This window comes from Sceloporus occidentalis, unplaced genomic scaffold (genome assembly GCF_023333645.1).
Source record: "Sceloporus occidentalis isolate IW3139 unplaced genomic scaffold, rSceOcc1.0.p SCAF_3, whole genome shotgun sequence".
In the NCBI taxonomy this organism is placed as follows: Eukaryota; Metazoa; Chordata; class Lepidosauria; order Squamata; family Phrynosomatidae; genus Sceloporus; species Sceloporus occidentalis.
Window position 1 is genome coordinate 114,213,230 of NW_028316983.1, and position 21,374 is coordinate 114,234,603.

The 21,374-nt window shown below is 39.8% G+C and overlaps 1 protein-coding gene across 3 annotated transcripts in view; it reads right to left on the minus strand.

Moving 5' to 3' along the window:
* The window catches only part of RGL1 (ral guanine nucleotide dissociation stimulator like 1), a 121,849-nt gene that overhangs the window by 15,007 nt on the left and 85,468 nt on the right, over positions 1–21,374 (minus strand). For all 3 annotated transcript variants that reach the window (XM_089515865.1, XM_089515866.1, XM_089515867.1), the window contains 8 exons: positions 13,513–13,625; positions 10,901–11,116; positions 9,289–9,392; positions 8,227–8,311; positions 6,061–6,150; positions 4,621–4,707; positions 2,421–2,453; positions 1,168–1,289 (listed from right to left, as the gene is read on the minus strand). In XM_089515865.1, the coding sequence (XP_089371991.1) occupies positions 1,168–1,289; positions 2,421–2,453; positions 4,621–4,707; positions 6,061–6,150; positions 8,227–8,311; positions 9,289–9,392; positions 10,901–11,116; positions 13,513–13,625 (850 nt within the window). The remainder of the gene's footprint in view (positions 1–1,167; positions 1,290–2,420; positions 2,454–4,620; positions 4,708–6,060; positions 6,151–8,226; positions 8,312–9,288; positions 9,393–10,900; positions 11,117–13,512; positions 13,626–21,374) is intronic.

Consider the following 21,374-nt stretch of genomic DNA (forward strand, 5'->3'; position numbering starts at 1 on the left):
CTCCTTTCTCAAGCTGACATTATTATGTAAAGAAAGGAATGACAGCAGTAAGGAGGCTATGGGGTTGCATTAGCCCATAAGGCAGGAATGGGCAACTGAGCAGGGGTGGGAGGCTATTTGCCCTCTCCCCATCTCTGTCTGGTGGGCATCATTTCTGGCCAGCATTTTGGATTTTTTTTTCTGTTAATTTTTTTTTTGAGGGGTGGGAGGTATGGAGGCCTCTGGAGGGATTAGAGGAAGCAAAGTGATACATTTTCAAGTGTTTTTGGTGGCTTTTGGGAAGTTTTCAGGCCAAAAAGATAACCTAAAAATTGCCCTATTTTTTTTTAATGGAGGGGTTAGGGAGCTTTGAGCCACAGGTAGGAAACTAATGAACTTTATGTGGCCCATGGCCCATCCTTACCCTAGTGAGATCCTGAAGGCTGTATGCTCCCCACCACACACCCCAGCATAATATTTTTGCCCTCCAATGCCCCTAAGCACACTGTTGAGGGCACGGGGGTTTGTTCATCCCATTTTTCACCTGTTTAATCTTCTTTCAGCAACAGGAAGTGATTAGAAGTTGTGGAAAATGCCTGTCCTGGGCCTAAAATGTCCTGGGGGCACAAACTTGGTGAAAATAACCCCCATATCTTCTAGAGGGCCTTTGGAGGCAAAATACAACCCCTTGAAGGCCCTCTGGGCTACATATAGCCCAAATGTCATACTTGACCCACTCCAATGTAAAGACTTGATGGTAAGCCATTAGGCCACATTGGCTAGAATCCTGTTATTAAGTCATTGGTCTGCCTTACTCACTGAATTTTACAGGAACTTCCTACACTATAGTTCTGCATCATAACCCTGCTTTTTGTACTTTTTCCTTTCTGCAGAAAATCTGTTAAGAGGAAAAAGATAGAATAGCTGCATAATACCTTATAATGAGTAGTGTGAGGAACCCTTCATTCTCAAACACTCTACATAGCCACTCTAAGGCTCCAGGGCTCTTCCATCTTAACTCAACCTTGCAGTGCTACCCCTACAATTTCTCAATATTTATTGAAATAGGAAGAGCATAATAATATATGCATATTCCTCTGCACAATCACAAAGTTGCACAGACTTTCATCAGATGAAATTTGAAGGGGAAAAGCCTAATATTAAAGATATAGGAAAGCTTCATCTCACCTCTCCTCCTCTGTTAAATGCCGCTGTTTCCTGAACCACTGGATGAACTTTCTGTCAGATGTCATGCAATAGCTGTTACAGGAAGATTGCAAGAGCTTAATCTGAGCGATTACTTCAAATTCCTGAGAAAGTAAATATCATAAAGAAAATCTTAATGAGAGAATGTATTCAAATACAGATTCCTTCCAAACAAGAATGGCAGACAAATGCAGGGCAATTTGAAATGTTAAACATTGTGCTGCAGTTCCACCAACAGTTCCCTACAACCTGGTTTTGAAAGGCAATAAACATTATCATTTCAACCGAATTAACAAACTTGAAGGGCATCACTTGTTCTCAAACGTTTGCTGGCCAGTGGTGTTATATATTCAGCTCAACATTCTCACTCAAACCACCTGGCTTGGCAAGAGGTCAGTTAGGCTCTGAGGTGTCCTCTTAAAACTGGATAAATAGAAGAGTGAATGATTCCCGTCAGCTCTGAAGACGGGTGGGAACCTTCAATCTATTTTAAGTCACTGCTGAGTAGAGAACTAAAACATACCTCTTTCTCACACAAACACACGTACTAGAAGCTGGAGATTGATGGTGAAGATGCAGCACATTGTATTTTCTCCTGGAGAATCGCTGGCACTCCATCTACACACTGGAGGCAAATAAAGCCAGCACCACCTCCACTGCCCCTTCCTGGCCCTGATATGTGGATTGATGGTAGAGGTACCAAAGCTTGTTTGTCTACTGGGGAACTAGAATTCCAACTGCCCAGAAGATACAACAGCACATAAAAGATTGCCCTCATCAGGGAAACTGGTATTTTCCTAAGTCACTTCTATTTATCCTTGATCTAATCTTGCATGGTAGAGGCTGCAGGGCGCACAATCGTTTCCCTTGCTGGGCTTTTCCCTTTGGAGGGAGCCGAGCCAGGGAGAGGCTGCGGGGTAATCGGGCACCCTTTCCAGCGCCTGCCCTGTTGGGCTATCCCTTGCAAAAGCAGCCCAACTGGGGAGAGGCTTGGTCGAAGGACCTATTGCCCCGTGGATAAGTCTACCCAGGATTTTGGACATCATTTTGGGGCAAAAATTTCTCGACTAATAGTCGAGTATATACGGTATTTCACAAATCCAGCTAAGAAAGCTTTCTTACATACGCCGTTGTATATCTGTTCCCTCCCCTTGAAGCCAAGATAAAAAAACCCCAGGATACGAATTGTAGATCATTAAAATACCAATAAATGATGAAAGAAAAAGCAAGCTTACCCGTCTTCTCTTCTCAAAATTTATTAGTCCTCCCTGTAAAAAACAAACAAGCATTTAAAAAAGCTAATTTCAAAATCAATGTAAACAACTGCAAGTGGGTAATCATGCCATGTTAATGGGAATTGCTGTAAAAATTACAACTGTTTCAGAAGTGGATTTCTCTGATGGTACTTCTGAATCTAAATCCATATATCTGTAAGATATCCAATCAAAGATACCAGCCCATCAATAACTATCAGGCTGGAATACATGCATATCCTCTTCAAAATTTCTGGTAATTTAACCATCAAATCTGGGTCAGTCTTAAGCTTCTAACATTTTGTCACTTGCAGGATGTTCTCTTTTCCCCACAAGTGACATGGGAGTGTGCAGGCAGCAGAAACTCTAGGCCTGTAGCCATTCATCAGGAGTAGTACAAACCTTACTCCCACTCCATAGGAAATATGAGCATTTCTGCAGGCACAAGTGAAGAAAACCTTTTTTCAGATCACCACAATTGTACAAGCTGTAATGCAGGTGTAGGGAGCCTTCAGTGCTCCAGATATTTGACCTGCAAATCCACTGACCATGCTGACTAGGTTTGCTTGGGAGCTGAATCTCAAAAATCTGGATTCCCAATTGTGTTTGATGGTTCTTATATCACTGGGTTGGTGAACCCATAGGTCAGAACCATGGAGAGCTCTTTTAGAAGCCTTCATTAACACCTGGATTCACCACCCCACTGAAATGGGAACCACCAGCTACTCGGGGCAGAAAAACAACACCACTTCCTCAAGAATGAAACCTGCTTGTCCCCACTACCACAATTCTGTTTTTTAGAGCTTTGAAACAGTATTCCAAACTTGCACGCAACCTTGTTGTTGTTGTTGTTGTTGTTGTGTGTCTTCAAGTCATTTCTGACATATGATGACCCTAAAGTGAACCTATGATAGGGTTTTGTTGGCAAGTTTCTTCAGAGGGGGCTTGCCATTGCTATCCTCTGAGTCTGACATGCCTAAGGTCACCAGTGTTTTACATGACAGAGTTGGAATTTGAACCCTGGTCTCCAGAGTCATATTCCCAACACTCAAACCACTACATCATGCTGGATCATACTCTCATATTCTGTGGTTTGTCCACAGCTTCTGAAGCTGCATCCATAACTTTATTTCTTCACAGAAAAGATTTCTCCAATGATTTTCAACCTAAATTTTCAGGATGGCTCACAAACTGCTGACTACACAAATAATACTATAAAGGACAGTAAAAAGATAAAAAATAGCAGAAGAAGTCATATTACAATCAGATCTATTTTTTCTTTAAAAACCTGGGGGAATAACAAGCCTAGTGCCAAATGGACTATAGTATAGGTACCAAATGAGCCTCCATGGGTGACATTTCCAAAGAATGGGCATTGATGATAGAAAACATTCCCCTTTTGCCACCACAGAGACACTTGGGCAAGGTCATAGTAGATTACCACAGTGGACAGAAAAGAGCAGATGGGGGCCAAGTCATGAATGATGTTGTAGATCAGTATCAGCAAGAAGCCAAGGAAGAGATTGGTGCCTAACAACTGACCCCAAACATAGCCGCGGGACAGACCGTCCAAAAAGGATGGTATCCTGGCACACAGCTTCGGTCCGTGGGGAAGCTGCAGCCTCCAGACCGTGGGACTTCCCTGCGGACCAAAAAGAACCCACAAAAAGCGGGTTCTTCTTGCGGCATCATTATGATGCCGCAGTGCGCCAACGGTGCACTTGCGACATCACAATGGCGCTGTGACATGTGGACACTAGGCATCCATCACATAATGATATTGGCACCCATCTGTACAGGGCGCCCCCATTTTGATTCCCTTGTCACGTCCGAGGGGCGAGGGGCATCTAGAAGCGCTGCCCTTCACACGTGACGAGGGTGTCCTAATGTGCCCGTCTGGACCGGGCCATAGACACACTCGCTTTCTCAGATGCTTTCTCCTATGACCTCCTATAGGCATGTAATTTGATTGGGAGAATTCCTTTACAGTAAATTCCATTGTGGCAGCAATCTTATTTTATTTTCTAATAAAAATCTATTTGTCTGTTCTAGCATTCTTTTTGGAGGGAAGGGGAAGGGAGAGACTTATGGTTATGAAACTGCAGATAGATAATATAATACCTAATGTCTAGTGGGAAAGTTACTACCATACAGATTCATACATTTTGTTATGAAAAGCTACCTCCACATAATCCTGAAGAGCTGTGTCGAGCATTGTCAAGTCAGTCAAAAAAGTACCAAGGTAAGGAACGGTGCCTTGCATTACACCCTGCACAGGAAGAGAATACAAACAGGTTAGTGTTTTTAGCCCTCCTTCAGTGGTTGCTCATTGGCTTCTGGGGCCAGTTCAAACTCCTACATGGCCTGGGCCCAGCCTCACTTATGAAACACTTACTCAATATATCCCCTTTGGCCTTTGTTTGCTAGAGAAGGGCTGGCTGAGGGAATCTGCTGTTAAGAGTGTGGCAAGCCACTTTTCACTGATGTTTTTCCTCCAGCTGTACTGAGTTGAAGTTGCCAGAGCGAATCTCTGATCCAGATGTAGGAGGAACAGTGGTAAAGTCAAAAGTGGATATGGCACCTCTATGGTGGCAGATCCACCATCTCCCCTTGTGCTATATAGTACGAGTTCCTTCCTTGTGCCTGACGTCCCTTCCATGTTCCTTTGCCTATTTCTGAGCAAACTTCAAAACTTCCTGCAGTCACAGCATATTTTACAATTGGCTACTTTTCACACAAATGATGTAATGTGTAATCTGTCGAGTCAGGCTGTGCTGTATCTACCAGCTACACAGAAAGTAAGATACAGCAGAGACAGCAGTGGCAGTTGGTTGCTTTCATGTCAGTGGTATTTTCCTCATGGTTTTAGTCCAAACTGTAAAGGACCTAACCAAGGTTCTGAACCCTGTCTACCAAACATGTACTTTGGACAGCTCCTTTCAAGTTCAGACCAAAAGGTAGAGTGAGTTCACCATCCACACCAGGACGGGAGCCTCCATGGAGAGTGTGGTGCTGTTTCAGTGGTAACACTGATTTTATGGGATGGATTCCCCAAGACTGTTCATGGGGACACTTCACCATCTGGTTTAGAGGTCTTTTTCATTTAGTAGTGCCATTTTAAACCAGAACTTTGAAGAGTTAGCTGTTTGGACTACAACAAACAGGATTACTCAGCCAGCATGGTTTAATAGCCTATACATAATGGACTTTGGATGTAGCTGTAACTCTCTTTTAACAGTTGCTATATATGTTCATGCTTTTATACTTCATTTTACAGAACTACTCATTTTGTGGCATATTGTGCCTTTCTGAGAAATCTTTCCTCAGGGAAGAGGTATATAAACAATTTTTAAACTAAAATTAAAAAAAACCTCAATGATTTTGCAATGTAGCTTGTATAAGAGTGGTTCCAAATATGAATCCCCAGATACTGTTGCACTTCCAATTCCCAGAAGGCCAAGCCAGAATGGCCAACAGAGTTGTATTTCAAAAACACCTGGCAACTCAAGCTTGGGAACCACTGATGTAAGCAATGGGCCTGCCTGATCCCATCAGTGTTAGTATCAATTCCTTGACAGCCTGATTATCTCATGGAGAAAATTAAATGGACAAGCCTACGCACCATATCTTTTTGCAACTGAAGCCGTCGCTGAGTTCTTTTCTGGTTTTCCTTTACACTGCTGTCCAAATTTGCAAATTTTGATGTTCCTTCCTATAAAGTGAATAACAGAGCAGGTAATGGAAGAGACCACTGAACTGAGTTACAAATATTTCCTATACTAATCCCAACCAATATATTGCTTTCTCAAGGCCATAAAACATTTTAATGGTAAATGCAGAACTGACACACACAAAGTAAAGAGTTCACATATTTATGTTTCTCAGCATTGTGAAGAGTGGCTGTAAAATGAAACAATCACAGTTTGCTTACAATATACCTCCATGCCCATTTGAGACTGCTGCCAACTTCTAGCCTTATTCAAGTTAAATACATTGAGACCACAGTTCTTCTAGTCAAATACCTTGTGACAGCTATTCTAGAGAATTAATGATTTTTTTCCATTCTGAAACATCTTGTCCAACACTATTTCAGAATATATACTATTAATAAACATTTCTTTCCTCCATTATGCAACACTGTGGTGTTTTTCTAATTTTCTTGCATTAGGATATGATGACTAACCTCTTCAGAGTGCTGACTAAGAAGAAGACAGACAGGAAATGAAAATGCTTGTTTTCAGATTCTAGCACTACAGGCTCTGGAGACCACTTTCCCAATAATTTTATGAATGAGAGCCAAATTTCACAAGACTTTTACTTCCACTGACATCTACTGATTAAACTATTGCCACTGTTCCCTAGGCTACACTGATCTACAATTGTAAGGGTCAGCAGTTTCACATAACGTCTCACATGCCGTAACTGAAAACCATGTTTCACAAGTGGGTCTTTCTTTGGCATCTTCCACAGTTAAGAGAAATGCAAAGAATTCATTTAGCTTCTCTGTAACTTCCCATATCTCCTGCTGCTTCTCTAGATGTCAGGTCTTGCTTGCTTTTCCAAACCAGAATTTGAACAAGTTACTTTTTTTATTACAACCCTTAGAATCACTCAGCTAGCAAGACCAGACATTATGGCATAGTTATTCCAGGTACAATAACCTAAATTGGTGCTTGTCCAAGAACTACTCCAGCTGCACGTGTGTGTCTATAAAATTTATTCTTTGTTTATCAGCTTGTATCTCATCTGAGCAAAAACTTCTAAAGAAGCTCCCTTGTTTTCAGTGGTTTTATATTGCTGTTTAACAGCACTGGCATCCCCTTGGATACTTCATTCATGCCCTTTCTAGTCCATGGTATAAATTTTTGATATTCTTCTAAACTTCTGTCTTCTAACTTCTAAACCTCCTAAAGGGATTTGAACCTTCTGATTCTCTCCTTCAACTTTCCTTTAACTAATCCTTCATTTAAAAACAATTAAGTAATCCCTTTTAAATGAGACTCTGCTAGATGTTATGTAGATGTTCTACATAACTTTTCAGATATGTATATAGAGAGATAGCATACAGATAGCATATAGACATGTTTTCCACAGCTTGTTCCTATTGTATATTTAAATAGTTCACTGAATATTTGTCTCTGCATGCTGTTATCATCTTCAATCTGTCTATCTCAGATGAAGAGCATAGAACATTGAGATCACTCCCCTAAGGGATGAGTTATCCCAAGCCAGATGTGCTCCAGAGCCTGATGTTGGCAAGATTTATTATTTTTTCCTCAAATGTCAGCAGTCTTATTCTATTTTGACTCTAGATTAATCTCTTTTTTACAAGGCCAGCTTCTTCTCAGCACACAACTGATCTAAAACCTTCCTTTTGACTCCATTGTCTCCTTTGTGCATTGAAAGCTGTTTATTCTATCCAGTCTAGTGTGTAGAAAAAGTAGCATTTGGGGTTGTAGACTTTTAATATCTTACATGGAAATCTAAATTTTACTTTGCAGCTATGAATTGTGAATATCTGTCTAATATCAGAAATGTCTAAAGAAAAAGCTGATAGATTAAACACAGAGAGAGTGAGAAAGTCAGACAAAGAGAAGAATGGAATAATACACAAAAGATTTTTTGTTCAAAATTTCCTTCACCACTGTATAGTTCTAACACCTGCTTTTGTGGGATTTGAAGACGGTCTATCAATGACACATCAAGGTGTTGGAAGTCTGAGTGCAATGCTCACAGGGTTTTTAAAGTAACGTATTGGCACACCACTGACATATCTGCTGCTTCTCACCTTCATTAGCAGCTCTCGGCTTGTCAAATAGTTGTCATGATCTGAGAAAATTTCTGACAATTCTTCAAACATCAACATTCTGTCCCTGCATAGAGGTGAGAAATAGAATGCATTTGAGGTTTGTGGTCATTGTAAAACAAACTAGGGGCTAATTTTATTGGCTCTTTGTGATTAAATTGCACAAGCAACCTCCTTCTTGGCACGTGCTCATGGCTGGACTTGGGATACAGCAGGTTATGATACAGAGACCACCATCACAAACTCGCCTGTTTTTTATTCTAAAAAATCATTGAACTTCAAGAAACTTTCTGTTAACATTTTTAAGAAAATAGCACCCTTGTGTGGGGTGAGGTATTAGTTCAGACCATACCACAGGGTGATACATAAATAAATCCTATTTTCCTGATAAGAATACCCCCAATGGTATTCTTTGCCCTACAGAGCAAAACATACAGTTACCAGTCCTCACTCTACTATTATCATGTCTACTTGCTTCCTCATTCTGGCACCTGGAGGGATACTGGGTACCACTTTGTCATCATTCCCACCCCTGGCCAAAAGAGGAGACCACTGGGATGCTGCTTACCACCGGCCAAGGGAGGTACATTGATCTAATAAGGCCAGGTGATAAAGAGTATAAAGGTTTTCAGGCCTGGTTTATTCAGTAATTGGGGTTCTCCTAGCATATATTTATCACTTTTGCTGGACAGGAATTGGGTTTGGGATCAAGGATTCCCTTGTTCCCACCCCTGGAGTAACATGGACACCCAGTGGAGTAACATGAACTAGCTCCTTTATTAGACCACTGAAATACAGTTTTTAAAAAGGAGGAGCCTTTGTGTCCTCCAGGTCTCTTTGTTAAGTTCAGAATGATGGAGAATCTAGGAGAACTTGAAAACTCACCTTTCTGATCATATTTCAGTGGTCCAGCAAAAGCACCAACCAATACTGATTTTTAAAATTTTACTCAAGGACTACACAGTCATGTTTCTTCTCTTTTGAAGACTAGTAGCTGTTAATGAGGCTGCTTTCCATTCAAAAGAATAGGAAAAAAAGTCTTACTTTGCAACGGAGGCCCAACACTTCTTTAATCGATAGATAGAGTTGGACTGTAGTGCTGAAACAATGGCTCTCAAAGAGGAAAAATTCTTGAGGATCCTACATTCCTACAAAGGGAGTGATTAAGAAACAGAAGAGGATTAAATAACTATATCACAAACCAATTATCATTTCTTGTTTTCAGGGTACTGCAGCTGCTATAAATTCTTAACTCTTAAAAAAAACAAACCACACACACACCTGAACAAATATTAAGTGCCTTTAAAAAAAATCTGTCTTGCCCTTCCCAGCTTCTGAAAATACACTTTCTAGTCTTGTTTTCTATACTTTTAACTTTTAGCAATGGGAAGGGACAGGATGCAATCCTGTTGATTCAGTTTTATAGCTTCCAGTTTTCCTATTTAAATGCTAGTGAAGGTGGGCCTCTGTAGAACTGAAAAACAACTGTGCAAAAACATGCTGACAGGGATTTTGCACTTGGAGGCTTTCGAGTTACTTCATCCCACGGACGTTTCTGGGCATAGGACTGGAAGAGCCCTAGAGGCAAAACTGGTTGACAAATGTGGTGTACTTCCTTGGGTGTTTTTCTTAATATTTTCAAGATAGCAGGTAAAGCTCATCTTAACCTCCTGGGCTTTTGAAGGCATTTGTTAAACTCTTTCCCTCTTTCATTGGGCTGACTCCTGGTCTATGAATCTAAGGCACCAGCTCACTGTTTTTTAACCTGATTTTTGCTATTCTTTTTTACTTGCTTGTTTTCTGTTAACCTCCGTGAGAAAAATGGGGTATAAATTCCTACATAACTAGTAAGTATTTAGAATAGTAAAAGACATAAACTACATAAGAATCACTTTAAACTACCCATCATCTAGAGCAAATAGTTCCTGGCTGACATCTGTTGTAAAGAATGTCTCTTGTACATACACATGTATGATTTCTACCTGATGCACAAATCTATGTGGCTCTAGAATTGCCACAACTCCATTAGTTCTCATACAGAATTCTAGATTATGCTGCACAAGAGAGGGTACAACTATGATGAGATGAAATAAAAAGCTTAGAGACAGGGAATGTTCCATAGGATGTGACCATGGCAGTTAAAATGGTATGAAACTCCTATAACTTTCTACTGTATACATTCTATCACAGATAGGTAATTCAGTAATTACAAAAGAGTGAATGTATGGAATACTGCCTTGTCCACTGTCCACCAACCACCAGATTTATATTATCTATCAACTGGGTTTACATCTGATAAAACAATTGAACATCTACATAAATTCATTGGTGCTCATGTTTACTTGAACTGGAGAGCCTACCACCCCAAACACATTAAAAGAAATATTATCTGCAGCTTGGCTCTAAGAATCAGACATATCTGTAACGCTAAAGAAAACTACTATAAAAGGACCAAGCAACTCAAGCAACATCTGATATATCCTTCAGACATTTTGTACAAAAAGGAGAATTTTTGGATTTATAGACTAAACTCTAACACCACATAGTCATAGCTTAGAAGATGATACATCATCTACTAACAATGCTGATAACATAGTGTTCAAATTATATATTCACGAAAGACCAGTGAGAAACAGGGAACCAAATAAGCACTTACATGTGCAATATTGATCCACTTCTCTATGGTTTTGGCTCGCTGCTGTGTTTTCAACTCTTTGCCATTCAAGATGGTCCTGATGACGCATTTTGTCACTGCATTGAACTGTGCAATGGTGGCTCTGATGGTGGGTGCCAAATGTTTATTTTCCTTCTTATCCCTTCGAGACCAGATGCAGCCCAAACAATGATGTGGCACAACTCTTTTAAACAGTTTCTAGAACAAAACATGACATCTTATCAAAACGGAGAGTTTTCTTAATCCCCATTAAAAGTGCTGTATCGCAAACCCCAACAAATGGAGGCTGGAAAGAAATGAAAGACAGAGTTGCATCAGTTCTGTCCACTAAGAGCGCCACTAGACAGTACAATATTTCTGGTAAATACTTGGGTGTTCTATTTTAGTTTTTCATGGCTTGTAATGTGCTGTCATGGTTGCTTCCAGTTGTGCCTTAAATGTACCTGAGTTTCAGACCTGGTTTGTTGCTGGCTGTAGCAGATTTTAATGCTACTTCCAAAGTATAAATTTATTTTCAACTAAATTTTCTTCATATTTGAGGTGTAATGTGTGCATGGTTTTCCTCAATCCCTGCTGTCTCCTCCATGAACCCAACACCTCCCCTCCACACTCTTTGCACAGTGCCAACATTTCTTGTTTTGTGTACTTAAATTTTTGTTTTATTTTGTTATAGTCACAATGTTCATATGATATATATAGTACAGTACTCTAACTGTATATAGTACAGTACTCTAACTGTGAAAATAGGGGAGAGTTTAAAAAATCAGTGAGTTAACTAGACATGCAATGAGAGAATGAGGGTCAGTGGAAAACCTCTGTTGCCAAAGTGACACCTCCATTCAACACACATAAGTGGCACCACCCAAAAATACAGTGGGAGGAATCGAGAGAACAGCAGCAGCAGCATCAATAACAACACCAATATGTACAGTTACAATTCCCATGAAAGCCAGCATAGTGTAGTGGTTTGATTATTGAACTACAACACTGAAGACCAAGGTTCAAATCCTGCTCATCCACAGAAAACCACAGGGTGAACTTGAGCAAGGCACACTCTCTCAGCATCAGATGAAGGCAAACGCAATCCCCCTCTGAACAAATCTGGCCAAGAAAACCCGATGATAGGGTCACCTTAGAGTCACCATAAGTCAAAAATGACTTGAAGGCACACAACAACAACAGCAACAGTCCCCACCAAACCCTGAAGCTTTGGCCAGTCTAGAGAAGCCCTGAGAAAAAGATATTAATAACATGGAGTTTAATCCTGTTTTAAGGAGGGGAATTTGGGATATAAATTTGTAAATGTGGATTTTAACGTGTTGTAAGCCGCTTTGATTGTCCTGTCACAGAAAAGCGGGATATAAATAAAAGTTTTATTTATTTATTTATTCATGTAATAGGCAATTCTTGGTTTTGTCTTCAGTTCAAAGAGGTAAATGAAATCAAGAACATGTCCCTAGAATTTAGCATTAAATTTGAAAGTCTAAAAGACTGGAAGAAGAGACTACTAGATAGATAGTCCAGACTTAGAGGAGTTTATTACACTAAGGAGATCCTGAAGAAAAACAGGATTTAAAAGAGATTTAAAGCAAAAACAAAACAAAACAACCTGCAAATACAGGACGTTTATAAGATGACATCATAGTTAAAGTGAAATAACGGGAAGTTAAACCAAATGCAAAGCAGAGAAAACCAGCAACTTTTTACTTTTGGAACTTCCTGAAAGTAAAAAGCTGCCAGTTATCTCTGCTTTACTTCCAATTTAACTTCATGCTATTTCACTTTGGGGGTCATTATGTGTGATAAACTTCCTGCATTTGCATTTTTTAAAATTTTGAATCTAGTTTAAATCCCGTTTTTCAGTGGAATCTCCCCAGTGTGATAAGCTTCTTAGACAAGAGCACTCCAGGGTGCTTACCTTCAACATCAAGATGAAGGAGAGTGCTAGTGTTTTGCAACTGGTAAGAAATCCAGTAACCATGTCTAACCTTCCCTTGATTCCCAGTCTGATGCTGTTTGTTAAACATGGCTTTACTTTGAGGTGACATTACCAAAGCACTTCCAATACTATAAATAGTATAATTGTTAATAAGAAAAGAAAGCAGCACACTGATTGTGAGGAAGAGGGTGCCAATGTTGCTTCTTGGACAAAGTAATATTAACTGTAGGACTGACCCAGAAAAATATGAAATTAACATTATTGGGAGGCAGAACAAATAAACAGCTGCCACAGCTTTGGAGAATAAAGTAATGGGTTGGGATTCTGATTCCTGACAATCAAAAATATCAGAATAAAGTCGCCTGGAGGATATTTGGTAAGACTCTGTGGCTCCACTAGTAACAGCCCACCCATCCACTTCTTAGATGACCTTCTGCCAGCATGCAAAGATGGTTTTATTTGGACAGGCCTTCAGACTCATAAACCGGCTTTTATTACCACTGTAAATGCTATAATAATTTCAAATGAATGTTGTTTTTAATCCCTTTCATTTGGAACATCATTTGGTATGAAAACAGGATCAAATTTAACCACCACCACCCCCCCAAAAGAAAACAGTTCTGCATCACAATCAAAATCAATTTTTTATGCTTACAGCATCCATGTAGGTGAGCTGTTCCGCCACAAGGTCTTCTGGGAAAGAAGAGAACTCTTCTGAACCACCAGGCTCTAGTTTTTCCTCAATGGCAAGGATGTCATGGATCCCACCTGTCCAGAAAAAATAAACATTGTGAAAACTGGCAAAACACACCTTCTGCTCCACAATCTCATTAAGGTCCAGTGGAAGTTGAGGCCTCACTGTGCTGAATGCTAGACTGAGTCAAAAAGTAAACTTCTGTCTTCAATCACAGAAGGAAGAAAGGAGAAAAAGTGGTCAAGACTTTATGGTAGGTAAAAAGACTCTGCACTTAATGACGTCCTATAAAATATCTATTTTCCTAGATGATGGATTCCAAAAAGTGAGAGAATAAAATTCTGAGGTCACAGAAAAAAACCATATAGGAAACATTATCGCAAAAGTGACTTGTGTCTTGCATCCTCAGGCTTAGGTCCAGGCTCACAGATTGCATATCACCATATGAACCTGTCAAACCCTAAGATGCTCAGGAGAAGCCCTTCCTTTAGACCCACCAACTCCCCAGGAACATAAGATAGGGTTTTCTGAGTGGCTGCTCCTAGGATTTGGAACTCTAACCCTAGGGAGGTTTGTTCAGACAGGCTTTTGGCAACATGAGAAGCAAGAAACTAGACGATTCAGTGGATATAAATGTACATAAAAATGAAAACATGGAGATGTTAAAAATGCTTCTCTGCAAAAGGACATGGAAAACTTGGAGAGGTAAAGAAGATTGCTGGAGGAGATAAAGAGAAGGAGAATGACTTTAAAAATTATTTTGATATCAAAGATATCCTGATAGTAAAAGGTATCATAAAGCTCAGTATCTTTGCAACAATGGATTTTAGAGGGATTAGTTGGAAGAGAACCTTCAGGATCAGGTCTTCATATAAGAAGAGAAGGACCAAAAAGATGTCCCTAAGACTAATGGGATAATGTATGCTGCTCTGATATATCTTTTCCCCTTTGGGGTTGCTTGGTTTTCTTTGTTAAATGGTGGGCGTATCAGAAAAGTCATCAAGTGAAGTTAAAAAAAAGTTAGTTTAATGTAGTGCAGTAGATTTAGGTGGAAAATCTGAGGTCTAGATTTGGGAATATGATATATTGATAAGATAATGGTTTATGATATTATGAAATATAATAAAAAGGTGTTGTGGTAAAACAGAAGTTATAGATAATTTAATGTAGGGATTTTAGTTTTTACATACTGCTTAATAGAGTTTTATGTTCTTAATAATTAATAGAAGTTAGGTTAGATAAATTATATATTATTATGTTCTTAATATGAATTAATTGTCAGAATTGGGGGGTTAGTGAATGAATTAGAAGTATTGTTTCCTTACATTATATGGCTCAATAGAGAAATATGATTGCAATTGTTTCTCCCTCTCGTTTACTTTTTGTTTATTTGTTTTATATCCTATGGATGGGAGAAAATAGGTTAGTTAAGGTCACATATTACCAAGTTATGGAAATGAATAAATATTATGGGTTTTTTATTTTTAAAAAAATATCCAACACAATCAAAATACAAAAAGTCCATCCATCCAGAGTTCATATCATTTACCAACTTTACTACATAATAAAGGACTAAATTAGAGTCTTGAATAAGATGTTGAAAATATGGATGATATGCATTGCTGATGTAATCAGTAAAGGGAATCCGTTTATCTTCAAAAGAATAATGTGTGATGTATCGTTTTCATTATACTCTCACTGTATTCAAGCTTCTCCCTTAGCCATGTATCACAGATCCTTTCCCACCATCTTTGAATAGAGAAATTACCTGCCTTCTAGTTGGAAGCTCTTTATAGTCTTTGATTTGTAGGGAAAAATTTTATGAGATCTTTGGATTCACATGCTTATGTTGTAAATTGTATATTGAGAACTACTAAAATTGGGACATACTGTACATCAATTGCTTGTTTTGTAACTGCACTAATGATTTTCAGAACTGGAGACCAGAATTAGGCCTTGAGTTTCCCATGTGTGGCCACAGTGGAAATAGGAATGTGAACTATTAGAATGCTATTTATCAGGAACTACTCCTGCTTGTGCCCACTAAAACGCATGAAGTCTATGATCTTGCATTGTTCACAGGTATGAATGTGGGACAAATTCCCAGGGGCTTAGGCCCAGATACATCCTTGAAAATAACTGCTGCAGAAATAACATGTTTCCAGAAACAAGAAGAAACAGGCAATGGAGAAACCAATAAGCTATCAAGTAGGTATACAAGCAGAAAACAGTTAGCCTTCCACACACAAAGAGAAAATATATTTGTAGGAAATGGGAGTCCAGAAAAGCAGGCAGCTTAGAAGCTGACCTGTCGGCGCAGCCAGACATCCTGTCCACAATTTTAAGGGAGTCAAAGTATTAGCTTTGCTTGGCAGACACTGCCACATGAAGAGGAAGTTGCTAATACAGTATTGCTATCAGACTTTAAAATAAAGAAGTTCCAGATAATGTTTAGCTGTCTTCTTAATTCTGGTGTTTTAGGAGCCACATTTCCCCAGGTAAAGCTAGTGAGGAGGAAGACCTAAAATCCAAAAGTGCTTGATGCAGATTAATTTAGTTTTAGATTAAAGATATAAAGAATGTTTACAAGTTTCGCCATCCTCAGCAAAAAAAAAAAAAAAAAGGGTAATTCAACACACGGAGTCATCCTGAAAACTTCTCTCTCTCTCTCTCTCTCTCTCACACACACACACACACACACACACACACTGGGATGAGAGGAAGAAGTCTCTCATCTCACATAGTGAGTCATTGGGTGGATGGGAGGAAGTTCTGATAACTACATAAGTAATTAAATAAATAAGTGAAGATTTTGCATCCATATCCACAATCCTAGAGGTGCCAGGCACATTTAGGTATAGAAGAGTTGCAGGATCATGAAATACATGGCAGCTCAGAAATGAAGGTTGGGGTGGGGATTAAGCCTGTAAAGAGTAGATTGTAGTCAGTTTAGCAGAGTGCCCAGCAAAATATAATGATGGGTTCCACCTTATGTAGATGGGAGGAACAACCATTGGGAAGCTGAAGAGATGCAAGCATCAGGTTTAGGAATCCTTGCACTAAAGCATGTTTCTTCACTAAAATGTCTTGAAGAAAATCTACTTTTTTCCTGATAAATCCAACAATCCTTTCAAAAAGAGAGAACTTCAATAAACCTTTGGTTCTATCTAAGCCATATGTGTTATATTTCAGAGGAATTTATAAAAGAACCAGGCTTTTTTTCATAATAGTTGCATCCCACCCTTATTCCAGAGGACTCAGTGCATCATGAATTAAGTTATTCTACTATATCCTGACAATAATCTATGGGGTAAATGAAAACAGTGATTTCCTCAGTGCAGCCAGTAAGCTTCATAGTTGAAGCTCATTTGAACACTTTCAGCCTTTTTCACAAGGGAAAATGGTGCTGCTGCACAAAGCATTGGAAGAAAGGCAGTATATAAATATATTAAAACAACAAACCAAGTCTTCCTTATCCAAGCTCACTCTGACTGCTACACCACACTGTCAATGGCTTGTGTGTGTGTGTGTGTGCTATTTTTGTTTCTTTTCTTTCTTTTCCTTTGCATGCTGCAGACCTTGTAACACTGCCAATCATTAAAAATAATAATAAAACTGACAAAAATCTAGCCCGCCACAGTGCACTAAAAATTCTGACTCTAAACACTCCTCCCCTACACCCCTCTTAGAAACTATTTCCCGTTATAGTACTAGAATGGGAGCTTGTGGAAAGTGTTACACTGGACTGCACAACTATTCAATTTATTGGGTGACCCTGGGCCAGTCACACTATCTTATTCTTACCTATCTTTACAGGAATGGTATTGAACAAAAAGGAAGAGGGGACTGTCATGTATGTTACATTGAGCGCACAGCTGAAAAGGCTATAAATGTAACAGAAATGTGCTTTGTTAAATTAGTCGTTACTGCAGGGGAGAACTAATAATTTAATAAATTTTCTCCCAGCTGCCAGATGCCTTCAAAATCTGTGCATTTTTCAAAGATGTCTTGCAGGGCATAGAAAGCCTCCAGCAGCAAAAGGCAGGGTTGGAAGCAAGGCAAGGATCAGGGAGGCTATAAACTTCTTTGATTCTCTTTCAGCAATCCACACCCCCACCACAGAAAGGAGAAGAAAGCAGAAAGAGAATGAATTCACTGGAAATGTGAATCTGGAGGAGAGTTCTACAGATACCATGGACGATTAAAAAGACAAACTAATGGGTTTTAGAGCAAATCAAGCCTGAACTCTCACTAGAAGCCAAGATGACTAAACTGAGGCTGGATGTACAATGGCATGACATGACTCACTGGAAAGGATGATAATGCTTGATAAAGTGGAAGGTAGTGCAAAAAGAGGAAGACCACTTTACAGATGGATTGATTCAATCAAGAAGCACTAAGTTTGCAAGGGCAGTTGATGACCAGGAATCTTGGAGGTCTCTCATTTACAGAACTGCCCATAAAAAAGTCAATTTGGTGACAAATAACAATAACAAATAGTTTCCACAATCCTCTTTTCACTCCTACAATGCAAGATTGGGAGGTGGAGCCAAGGAAAGCTATAGTTGTCCCTTTCTGCCTTGGTTTCCCCCTCCTGATGTCATGGAGAGTAGGGAGACAGGCAAGAAAGGAGGATTGTCCTTATTCCCTGTGTACTGGGCCCGAACAGACAGGCCAAAATAAAGCTGCTTCGGGTCACTTTGGAAGTATGCTGTTCAAATGACACATGCATATTAAGAGTCCAGAAGCTGCACCAAAGCTGCGCTCCAGTCCTTAGAACTGGAGCATGGCTTTGGCGTGGCTTCCGGTCTCTTAGGACGCATGCAGCATTTAGACAGCTTACCTCCAAAGTGACCCGAAGCAGCTTTATTTTGGCCTGTCTATTCAGGCCCTACTGGTAGCTGGTTCATGATAATGCAGATGTCCTCATTGTGCACCAGCTATTGGAACATAACCTGTGTCAATCCTTCCTGTTGGGCTGCCCCCACCCTACCTCTTTGGGTAAAACAGTAACAATGTGAATCGGGGCTGGGTAAAGTGGGAGCAGGTCTTGGGTCTATTCAAGGATGGGAGGAGAAATAAGAAGAGGGCCCACTGGGGGCTTCAGACAGTCAAAAACATGCTTTCTCATTTTTTCCCTTGCATCTTCTAATATTCTTTCTATCCCTAAATTATAATAAATAAATAACTATTATACCTCCTTCCTTTTTTTTTAAATCCTTGGTTTGTTCTCATATCTCAGAATTGTGTGACCATTTCCAGACAAGCTAGTATTGGACATAACTCCGCATTGGACATCAAATTAGGAGGAGTAGCTAACACCGCGGAGGACAGGATCAAAATTCAAAATGACCTGAATAGGCTAGAAAGCTGGGCCAAAGCTAACAAAATGAACTTCAACAGGGAGAAATGTAAGCTACTGCACTTAGTGTGGAAAAATGAAATGCACAGATATAGGCTGGGGGACACCTGTGTGAATGAGACTACATGTGAAAGGGATCTAGGAGTCCAAGTAGACCACAAGTTGAACCTTAGTAAACAAGTGTGATGTGGCAGCTAAAAGGCCAATGCAATTTTAGGCTGCATCAATAAAAGTATAGTGTCTACATCAAGGGAAGTAATAGTGCCACTCTATTCTGTTTTGGTCAGACCCCACCTGGAATGTTGTGTCCAGTTCTGGGCACCACAATTCAAAAAGGACATTGAGAAACTAGAGCGTGTCCAAAGGAGGGAGACTAAAATGGTGATGGGTCTGGAAACCATGTCCTATGAGGAAGCTGGGGATGTTTAGCCTGGAGAAGAGAAGATTAAGAGGTGATATGATGGCCCTGTTTAAATATTTGAAGGGATGTCATATTGAGGAGGGAGCTAGCTTCTTTTCTGCTGCTCCAGAGAGTAGGACCTGGAGCAATGGATGCAAGCTACAGGAAAAGGGATTCCACCTCAACATTAGGAGGAACTTCCTGACAGTAAGGGCTGTTCGACAGTGGAACACACTTCCTCAGAGTGTAGTGGAGTCTCCTTTCTTAGAGGTTTTTAAACAGAGGCTGGATGGCCATGTGTTGGGGATGCTTTGATTGTGATTTCCTGCATGGCAGGGGGTTGGACTGGATGGCCCTTGTGGTCTCTTCCAACTCTATGATTCTATAATCCAGAATCCCACCCTTGGGGAAAGGTAGGATATAAACAGAGTGTTCAGTTGGTGGATAGATTGATTGATATCACTTACTGTGCCACTTCTGAGGTGTGAGAACTATGATGTGAAGGTCGTACAAAGGTCCCACCATCTAGATTACTTAAAGGAATGACCTTCCAACAATCTATTTATGGTTCTGTAAGGAGCCTCAACCACGGTCCCAAGAATAGCAGGCCATACATGCATGTAAATTACACTTCTTTCACTTCAGCACTTTCTTTCTTCCCACTGCAGAAGAATACATGGATTCACAACCCCTGAGCACCTGTCATACTTTGAGACTTCTCAGAGAAAATTCATTTGCTCAAAATAACAAAATATTGGGAGTTTTGCAGTGAAAATACATTAAAGAAAACTGCACATGGATTATCTACCCAGGAATCTCTGTGTTGACACAGCTGTGTAACTTCTATGCAATATGTCTAAAAGTTACATGGTTTGTATAAACTTGTGAATTCCCACAGTATGCTGTGTTGCACAGGGGTGGAGGTTCTATTCAAGGGAAATTATGTTGAAAATCTTGCCCCAAACTTGTTTCACAGTTATTTGGATTCTGGCCCATATCACACAGACTGTCAAATCTGTTAGTGTTTACTAAAGCTTTAGAAATGTTTATCCTTAAGTAAGTAAGTCCTACTTGTAAAAAAATGATGTGCACAGTGAATATACAGTATATCTATATAATTATATATCTGACTCACACACCCCCTTTTAAAGAAAGCAACCAAATATAAAATGTAAAAAATTCCTGCTACCATCCACCAAAGTGTCTGGATTCCTATTTTGCTCACATCAACTTCCTTCATATGCTCAAAAGCAGGATTAATTGTTCTTTCTGGAACTTATGCAACTCATTTGAGAACTCACAATCTTTTTAACTAGAAAATTACAGAGGAAAGACTTTTGTTGTAGGCTTTACCTAGGAGTTTCTGTGGGAACCATCGCTCACTCTGTGAACGTCTAATTATAGATCTCAGCATTTAGACTTGCTTTGTTTGATCTGCTGGAACCAGATCCAGAAGAGAACATAATTAGAAATTAGCAACACTTGGGAGACACAGGAATTTCTGATGAGAAGAACCATTTAGATGCAATGTAGTTAGCCTTTAAAAATAAATTAATAAATAAATGGTTCTGTTTGGCGCCAAGTCTGATTAGCAGCATAACTCGAATAATTCTTTCTGGAACATTCAAGTAAGTAGAGCTTAAGGGGGAAAGCAGCAATGATCTTTATTGTATCCCTTTCTTATCTTGTACTGTCATTTCCCATCCATTTCCTACTGCTTTTCTGTGAAAGCTGGTCACTGACATTGTTACATTCATGGTACAGGTTCCATTAGCTTTCTAGCTATGCTAATTATGGCCACAGGAAACCTTCTGTTTCAGGAAAGCGGAGGTGGGGGTGGTGGAAGGAAGGCTATTTGTCAGGCTCAACACTGTGCACAGCATTCCAGTGCCACCACTGTTCCCAATTGTTCCAGTGGCACTTTGACCCAGTAACGTAAATTTTCCCTTTGTCCTTGGATGTCAGCAGTGCATCGGACTCAGATAGGAAAAAACACCACAGACACTTCCTTTGTCATGACAGCAGCTAAGGAAAGAGGTTTCATAGCACAAATGCCCTAAT